The sequence below is a fragment of the Oncorhynchus mykiss genome, chromosome 5 (genome assembly GCF_057628025.1).
Source record: "Oncorhynchus mykiss isolate SJ-2025 chromosome 5, ASM5762802v1, whole genome shotgun sequence".
Taxonomy (NCBI): domain Eukaryota; kingdom Metazoa; phylum Chordata; class Actinopteri; order Salmoniformes; family Salmonidae; genus Oncorhynchus; species Oncorhynchus mykiss.
The window spans coordinates 56533803-56543643 of NC_143026.1; the positions used below are offsets into that span (position 1 = coordinate 56533803).

Sequence of the window (9841 nt, forward strand, 5' to 3'; positions counted from 1 at the left end):
TTGGATCATTGTTACTCTAACTTCCGCGACGCATATAAGGCCCTGCCCCGCCCCCTTTCGGAAAAGCTGACCACGACTCCATTTTGTTGATCCCTGCCTACAGACAGAAACTAAAACAAGAGGCTCCCACGCTGAGGTCTGTCCAACGCTGGTCCGACCAAGCTGACTCCACACTCCAAGACTGCTTCCACCACGTGGACTGGGACATGTTTCGTATTGTGTCAGACAACAACATTGACGAATACGCTGATTCGGTGTGTGAGTTCATTAGAACGTGCGTTGAAGATGTCGTTCCCATAGCAACGATTAAAACATTCCCTAACCAGAAACCGTGGATTGATGGCAGCATTCACGTGAAACTGAAAGCGCGAACCACTGCTTTTAATCAGGGCAAGGTGTCTGGTAACATGACCGAATACAAACAGTGCAGCTATTCCCTCCGCAAGGCTATCAAACAAGCTAAGCGTCAGTACAGAGACAAAGTAGAATCTCAATTCAACGGCTCAGACACAAGAGGCATGTGGCAGGGTCTACAGTCAATCACGGACTACAGGAAGAAATCCAGCCCAGTCACGGACCAGGATGTCCTGCTCCCAGGCAGACTAAATAACTTTTTTGCCCGCTTTGAGGACAATACAGTGCCACTGACACGGCCGGCAACGAAAACATGCGGTCTCTCCTTCACTGCAGCCGAGGTGAGTAAGACATTTAAACGTGTTAACCCTCGCAAGGCTGCAGGCCCAGACGGCATCCCCAGCCGCGCCCTCAGAGCATGCGCAGACCAGCTGGCCGGTGTGTTTACGGACATATTCAATCAATCCCTATACCAGTCTGCTGTTCCCACATGCTTCAAGAGGGCCACCATTGTTCCTGTTCCCAAGAAAGCTAAGGTAACTGAGCTAAACGACTACCGCCCCGTAGCACTCACTTCCGTCATCATGAAGTGCTTTGAGAGACTAGTCAAGGACCATATCACCTCCACCCTACCTGACACCCTAGACCCACTCCAATTTGCTTACCACCCAAATAGGTCCACAGACGATGCAATCTCAACCACACTGCACACCGCCCTAACCCATCTGGACAAGAGGAATACCTATGTGAGAATGCTGTTCATTGACTACAGCTCGGCATTCAACACCATAGTACCCTCCAAGCTCGTCATCAAGCTCGAGACCCTGGGTCTCGACCCCGCCCTGTGCAACTGGGTACTGGACTTCCTGACGGGCCGCCCCCAGGTGGTGAGGGTAGGCAACAACATCTCCTCCCCGCTGATCCTCAACACTGGGGCCCCACAAGGGTGCGTTCTGAGCCCTCTCCTGTACTCCCTGTTCACCCACGACTGCGTGGCCACGCACGCCTCCAACTCAATCATCAAGTTTGCGGACGACACAACAGTGGTAGGCTTGATTACCAACAACGACGAGACGGCCTACAGGGAGGAGGTGAGGGCCCTCGGAGTGTGGTGTCAGGAAAATAACCTCACACTCAACGTCAACAAAACTAAGGAGATGATTGTGGACTTCAGGAAACAGCAGAGGGAACACCCCCCTATCCACATCGATGGAACAGTAGTGGAGAGGGTAGCAAGTTTTAAGTTCCTCGGCATACACATCACAGACAAACTGAATTGGTCCACTCACACAGACAGCATTGTGAAGAAGGCGCAGCAGCGCCTCTTCAACCTCAGGAGGCTGAAGAAATTCGGCTTGTCACCAAAAGCACTCACAAACTTCTACAGATGCACAATCGAGAGCATCCTGGCGGGCTGTATCACCGCCTGGTACGGCAACTGCTCCGCCCTCAACCGTAAGGCTCTCCAGAGGGTGGTGAGGTCTGCACAACGCATCACCGGGGGCAAACTACCTGCCCTCCAGGACACCTACACCACCCGATGTCACAGGAAGGCCATAAAGATCATCAAGGACATCAACCACCCGAGCCACTGCCTGTTCACCCCGCTATCATCCAGAAGGCGAGGTCAGTACAGGTGCATCAAAGCTGGGACCGAGAGACTGAAAAACAGCTTCTATCTCAAGGCCATCAGACTGTTAAACAGCCACCACTAACATTGAGTGGCTGCTGCCAACACACTGACACTGACTCAACTCCAGCCACTTTAATAATGGGAATTGATGGGAAATGATGTAAATATATCACTAGCCACTTTAAACAATGCTACCTTATATAATGTTACTTACCCTACATTATTCATCTCATATGCATACATATATACTGTACTCTATATCATCGACTGTATCCTTATGTAATACATGTATCACTAGCCACTTTAAACTATGCCACTTTGTTTACATACTCATCTCATTTGTACATACTGTACTCGATACCATCTACTGTATCTTGCCTATGCTGCTCTGTACCATCACTCATTCATATATCCTTATGTACATATTCTTTATCCCCTTATACTGTGTACAAGACAGTAGTTTTGGAATTGTTAGTTAGATTACTTGTTGGTTATTACTGCATTGTCGGAACTAGAAGCACAAGCATTTCGCTACACTCGCATTAACATCTGCTAACCATGTGTATGTGACAAATAAAATTTGATTTGATTTGATTTGACTGTACATTCTGAACCTTGTTTGACGTGAGTAGGTCACATGACCAAGGAGCTATTGAAATTGTACATTTTGAAAAATGTATGTAAAAACGTGTGAGTTAAAAATGGACAAAATTAAGGGTGTGCAATATAGAAGGGTAGTAAGTGGACATCAAACCTTGTTTGAGTCCCGTAGGTCACATGACCAAGGAGCAATTGAAATTCAAATGTAAAAAAAGTTTGCACTTTGTTTAAGCTCCCTAACTAATTCGACTTGGAATAGGAAATGCTGCTCACATTTCCCCATGTTTATTAGCTTTGGAAAGCGAATTAATGTCCATATCATGAAAATAAGACCTGTGCAATGTTGTGCGCATTTTTCCCAACATCATGACACTCATTTGTAGTCTGTGGCTCAAGTGGTTTGAAAGCTATTGAGGTTTGATAGCGTGAATATCCATCGAATATCCAACTTAAATGTCTTTACCTCGGTTCAGCAATAAGACGTTGACCAAATGGGCACCTTCCTACATCTGCATGCATTCTGGAAAGAGACGCACCATATCTTCGCCCCCCCCCCCCCCCCCCCCCCTGTACTTGATCCAACATTTAAAATTATACTCAAAACACATTATCTTCACACATATTTCAGACGCTTTTCACTGACTGCCGCAATTTACTCAGCTAAACCTATTGCCACGCGCACTACCCAAATTGCCATCTTCCCAAACACACTTAAACAATCCACAACAAAAACATTTAAGAAGCGATTGATCATCTGTGGCTAAGTCATGCTCCCTGGTGAAGGGTGAAGTATTTTGAAATAATTTTATTTAGACAGGAGTAATTATATAAGTTTAGGTCTGCATATTATTCCCATAGAAACGCATTGGGCTTACACTGGACAGATTTTGGCCCATAACGCGGCCGTGCTGGAGAGGAAGGTGTTTCACAAATAATGCTTTATTGGTTGCACTGTGTTGGTGGATAGTTCTGAACCAGGTGTCGATTCATTTGTCTGGGCTATAGGTCTACAAAGCAGCTTTCCAAAACAAGCTTTTCACATTGCTATCGCAATAATTTAATTAACAAGAATTACCCCCCTAGTAGGCTACATATTGAGCTTTTTCAATTTCTGCAAAAAAATATAATTTTCCTGCATATGCCACAGATATATGGAATAGAATGAAAGAGTTATTTGAAAAACTATCCTGTCTGTGTTGGTTTGTTTAACCGTTACTCTATGTGGTTTAACAGTTTCGTGGTACTGTAATTGAACTGCGAGTGTTCATCGGTGAATGGCGTTGAAATGGTGCCCCTAGTGGTTTAGCGTTAACCATGCATGAAACTAACGAGCGCTCTTCTCTTTCCCTCTATGGTCCTTCACCTTGTTGGCTGTGTGAGCGCACCAGAGGAGTGTCACCTAAAGTCGACGATTCGTATCGAAATGTGAGGCAAACGACGGGGAATTTCAAACAACATTGCCTAAATGATGGAACTGATCAAATGTAAGTAAGATCAAGGTCTCTCAAAGGCGTTGTAGACTATTTGATGTTTTCATTGCCAAGAGAGGAGTTATTTATCTATTCTATTCTAAAGGAATTGTTAAATGACAATCAGTGATTTTAGAAGATACTGTATGTTGCTCATTAAAGAACGAGTTAAATGAGAGAACTATAATGGTACTAACATTTTTCATTTTTAGGGTAGCCCAATGTGTAAACAGTTTAGACAGTTTAGTTTATTGGCTTTGTCAGTCTTAAACTGATATTGCACATTTATGTAGTCTAGAATACACTTTTAATAAAATAAGATCACTACCACAATGTTGTCTATGAATGTCTGCGTGCAGCTTTGCAAATAGGACTATAGAAGCAATTATTTATTTGACTTGCAGAACAAAGTGTGATTGTAATTGTTCTTTCTGTACCTATGAACAATAACAATGAGTCCTGAATGTATGATTCTCTGTGAAAAAACGGGGCATCAGTGTGTTGCAGAGCTAAGGATAATAATACCCTTGATTTATCTAGTCTTTGTAGAATTTCTTACACATGGATGCATAATGCATCAGATTTTCTCCCTCAATGTCAGTTCAATTACCTTTAGACCTGTGTGACAATGACCTATTTCCAGAAAACCTATTTCTATGGAAGGAACACATCATCTGACTCTTCTGTCTATCTCTTGTAGGGCAGAGAAAACCATGACCTGACCTGTATCTGGGCTGGACTATCTTGTCATTAATCAAGCCTATTACATTGTATCTGAATCCATAAGACAATTAAGTAATATGCAATCATAAAAAGATCTGAGTTACACAGTACCCATCATCAAGCCTAGAGAGATGGTCCTTTCCGAGAAGAGCTCCAGGGCCTCGGGGCCTAAGAAAGCATGCAGAAAATGGGGCCTATGGCCCCAGAGTTTCCCCTCCCCGGCCCTGTGCTGCGCCTGTGGCCTGGGGATCATGCTGGCGGGCATCAACATCACCTTGGTGGGGGCTTTCACTTTCAAGTCCTTCATCCCCGCCAGCAACCCATCCATCGTCATTGGGCCACTGCTCCTAATAGTGGCTCTGTCCTTTTTTGGGGCATGCTGCATGTGTAGCCGACGGGCCCCGGCCCGCGATACCCGTAAGGCAAAGGGGGGCGAGAGCTGGGGGCTGATGCGGATGGGGGCCGGCGCAACGTTTGAGATGGAGACAAGCGAACACACGCTGCAGGACACCACCGCCGTGCAGCTCAGTCCCACCAACTCCCCGACCTCCTCCCACAAGTCTAGTAACTCCACCCATAGGGACACCCCTGCACTGCGGGCCTGTGAGGATGACCCTGCCTCCAGTGCCTGCGAGCTCACCACCTCAGAGACCTATAATATAGATGTGACACCTGATGACCAGGTCTTGACTGCAGAGGACCAGGCAATGACCTCTGAGGACCAGGCATTGACCACTGAGAACCAGGCATTGACCACTGATGACCAGGCATTGACCTCTGATGACCAGGCATTGACCTCTGATGACCAGGCATTGACCTCTGAGGACCAGGCATTGACCTCTGAGGACCAGGTATTGACCTCTGAGGACCAGGCAATGACCTCTGAGGACCAGGCAATAACCTCTGAGGACCAGGCATTGACCTCTGAAGACCAGGCATTGACCACTGAGGACTAGACATTGACCTCTGAGGACCAGGCATTGACCTCTGAGGACCAGGCATTGACCTCTGATATTGATTATAAGGAGAGCATCCAGATGAAGGCTATACACAAGCCTTACCTAACGTAGCAGGGCTGTCTCCTGGCTATTACATAAACTGGTGCCGTATACTCCTCTGGTACTATATACAGTGCATTTGGAAAGTATTCAGACCCTTTCACTTTTTCCGCATTTTGTTACGTTACTGCCTTATTCTAAAATGTATTAAATCATTTTTCAATCTACACACAATACCCCATAACAACAAATATTATATATATATATATATATATATAAAAATATTTGTATTTTATTTACTTTGTTGAAGCACCTTTGGCAGCAATTACAGCATTCGAGTCTTCTTGGGTATGACGCTACAAGCTTGACACACCTGTATTTGGGGAGTTTCTCCCATTCTTCTCTGCAGGTCCTCTCAAGCTCTGTCAGGTTGAATGGGGAGCGTCACAGCACAGCTATTTTCAGGTCTCTCCAGAGATGTTTGATTGGGTTCAAGTCCGGGCTCTGGCTGGGCCACTCAAGGATACTCAGAGACTTGTCCCGAAGTCACTCCTGGGTTGTCTTGGCTGTGTGCTTAGGGTCGCTGTCCTTTTGGAAGGTGAACCTTCGCCCCAGTCTGAGGTCCTGAGCGCTCTGGAGCAGTTTTTCATCAAGGATCTCTCTATTCTTTGCTCCTTTCATCTTTCCCTCAATCCTGACTAGTCTCCCAGTCCCTGCCGCTGAAAAACATCCCCACAGCATGATGCTGCCACCTCCATGCTTCACCGTAGGGATGATGGTGCGATGTTTCCTCCAGATGTGACACTTGACATTCAGGCCAAAGAGTTTAATATTGGTTTCATCAGACCAGAGAATCTTGTTTCTCATGGTGAGAGTTCTTTAGATGCCTTTTAGTAAACTCCAAGCAGGCTGTCATGTGCCTTTTACTGAGGAGTGGCTTCCATCTGACCACTCTACCATAAATGCCTGATTAGTGGAGTGCTGCAGAGATGGTTGTCCTCCTGGGAGGTTCTCCCATCTCCACAGAGGAACACTGGAGCTCTGTCAGAGTGACCATCGGGTTCTTGGTCACCTCCCTGATTGCTCAGTTTGGCCGGGCGGCGAGCTCTAGGAAGGGTCTTGGTGGTTCTGAACTTCTTCAATTTAAGAATGATGGGAGGCCACTGTGTTCTTGGGGACCTTCAATGCTGCAGAAATGTTTTGGTACCCTTCCCCAGATCTGTGCCTCGACACAATCGGAGCTCTACGGACAATTCCTTCGACCTCATGGCTTGGTTTTTGCTCTGACATGCACTGTCAACTGTGGTACCTTATTTAGACAGGAGTGTGCCTTTCCAAATCACGTCTAATCAATTGAATTTACCACAAGTGGACTCCAATCAAGTTGTGGAAACAACTCAAGGATGATCAATGGAACAGGATGCACCTGAGCTCAATTTCGAGTCTCATAGCAAAGGGTCTGAATACTTATGTAAATAAGGTATTTCTGTTTTTTTATATATAAATTTGCATTTCTAACATTTCTAACACATTTCTAAAAACCTGTATTCGCTTTGTCATTATGGGGCATTGTGTGTAGATTGATGAGGATTTTTTAGAATAAGGCTGTAATGTAACAAAATGAGGAAAAGGGGAAGGGGTCGGAATACTTCCCGAATGCACTGTAAACTGTGGGTACTGGAGTCTCTAATCAAGAAGTTTCATCCTGGATATTTTTTGGGGATCATTTGAACTCATTATTGGCCATGATCTACGGTGGGCTGTGGTCATGAACCAAATTGTAAAATGGGATGAAGTGCATGTTCGAAAAACGAAAAACAAATCAATATGTTCTACTGTGCATATTTTTAAAGGACTGTTACATTATGTATTTAAACTTAACCTTGTCCCCAGACTCAATTGCTATGACAGAAAGCCAGCTGAAGGATGAGGTTAATTCAGACGTGGAAAGAGGTGTTGACTAGATTATCTCAGATATTATAAGAGCAAGCTCTGCCAGTCAGTCTCAGCGTCAGTTAATGTCTGCGTCCCAAATGGCACCATATTCCCTTTAGGGCTCTGGTTTAAAGGAGTGCACTATAATGGAAATAGGTGCCATTTGGGACACGTAAATATGAGGAGGGAAGAAAATGAAGAAGAGGAGAACTAAAGCCTCTGATTCGTTGTAGATTGTGTCGGTCTCCCTGTCTGGCTAAATCTATTCCTCAGTGTGAGAAAAAAATAATGTTAATCTTGTTGGATGTTGTACTAAGATCTGGGGACTGTGGGTAGGATGATGGCTACATTTACAGCCAAACCCCCTTTGGTGAGGAGCTTATATGAAGTACAGTTAAAGAATTTAAAGGGACAGTTCACCCAAATTAGACAAATCCAGTAAGCAATCTTTGGACAACGTAAAACAGCAATCTGTGCTTTGGTTTTGTGTACTAGGCCACCTGACTGCATATCCGGTAAGGAAACCAATATGTAATGTAGTAATTTGGGTGAACTATGCCTTTAAGACTGTAAAAACATCATGACCAGTACCAGCATAGACCCCGCACAGACCCTGTCCTACTATTTTGAGGTATTCTTCTTTCTTTTCTTGGCCTATTGTGGTAAATCCTGTTACCTTGGACACCGTATGTACAGTACAAAGGGACAACTTAGTATTTACAGCATAGTAAGGCTCCCTGAGTCATGAAAACTGGTGAATCATTGGCTAGCAGAAACTGTGATTCCTGTCATTTTCTCTCTGTGTCACCTGCAGGTATTGCCTTGTAGTACTAATGTAGAGCATTAAAATACACATGTCCTTTGTATTTTTTCTTATACTGTATGCTAGGATGAGGGAGATGTTATTCGATGTAACTGTTGTACAATAAATGTGATGAGTTTGTTGGGAAAACATAAAGAAAATACTGTTTGCAACCTAAAACTGACTCCGATATACAGTATGCTCACATTTCAGATGTACTGCAGGACAAACATTCTGGGAGTCTAAATGTAGCAAGCCTCCTAAACCAGATCTCCTCCTTGTAGCCTGGGGATGAGATTAACATGTAGCTGACACCAGACAGTAGACAAGTTTCAGACAAGACAGTATACACCGAATGGACAAAACAATAGGAACACCTTCCTAATATTAAGTTGCACCCCTTTTTGCCCTCAGAACCAGGGGCACAACTTTCACTGCCCCCCCCCCCCCCCCCCCCCCCACAGTTTTGTCATTGGAATGTGATACAAAACGAGGCAACGGTGTGCTTTAGGACCATGTGGACGCCTCCGAGAGGGCGAGGAGGGTTGGCTGTTTGGAGTGTTTATCCGCTCGGATCAAAAAATTATGCCCCACTTTTCTAAAACCAAAGTTGCGCCCCTGCTCCGAACAGCCTCAATTTGTCGGGGAATGGACTCTACAAGGTGTCAAAAGCGTTCCACAGGGATGCTGGCCCACGTTGACTCCAATGCTTCCCACAGTTTTGTCAAGTTGGCTGGATGTCTTTTGGTTGGTGGACCATTCTTTATATACACAGGAAACTGTTGAGCGTGAAAAACTCTTTTGTCTTGCCCGTTAACCCTCTGAATTGCACACCGAACGAACACATAACACCATCGACGTCTCAATTGTCTCAAGGCTTAAAGATCCTTCTTTAACCTGTCTTCTCCGCTTCATCTGCACTGATTGAAGTGGATTTAACAAGTAACATCAATAAGGGACCTGTAGTCACCTGGTCAGTCTGTCATGGAAAGAGCAGGTGTTGCTGATGTTTTGTACACTCAGTGTAAACTAGACCAGGCAGGATGTGGGGATAATTCTGTCTTATCAGCAAGGATCCTGTGCAGTGAATACAAAACACCTCCTTCAGCTCTTTCCACAGCGTTTTGCCCACCACCACCACTTGGCATTTCACCCAACAGGCCGTGGCAAGGCGAGACTGTCTGTTTACTCATCGTTACACATCTGCTGTCCGCAAACACAGCTAGCCACACAGCCATACATTACAACGAGCATAGTTCACAGCAGACAAGACCAGTGCAGAGGAAGCAGATGCTCCGAGTTGACACAAAATGGCCGTCTGGTATTT

At 45.1% G+C, this 9841-nt stretch overlaps 1 protein-coding gene across 1 annotated transcript; it reads left to right on the forward strand.

Annotated features, from left to right (window-relative positions):
- The first annotated feature begins 4762 nt into the window (after positions 1-4762).
- Positions 4763-8688, forward strand: LOC110522873 (transmembrane protein 275-like). The gene has a single exon (XM_090235243.1). The coding sequence runs from the start codon at positions 4911-4913 to the stop codon at positions 5733-5735; it is 825 nt and encodes a 274-aa protein (XP_090091369.1). The 5' UTR covers positions 4763-4910; the 3' UTR covers positions 5736-8688.
- The last annotated feature ends 1153 nt before the right edge of the window (positions 8689-9841 follow it).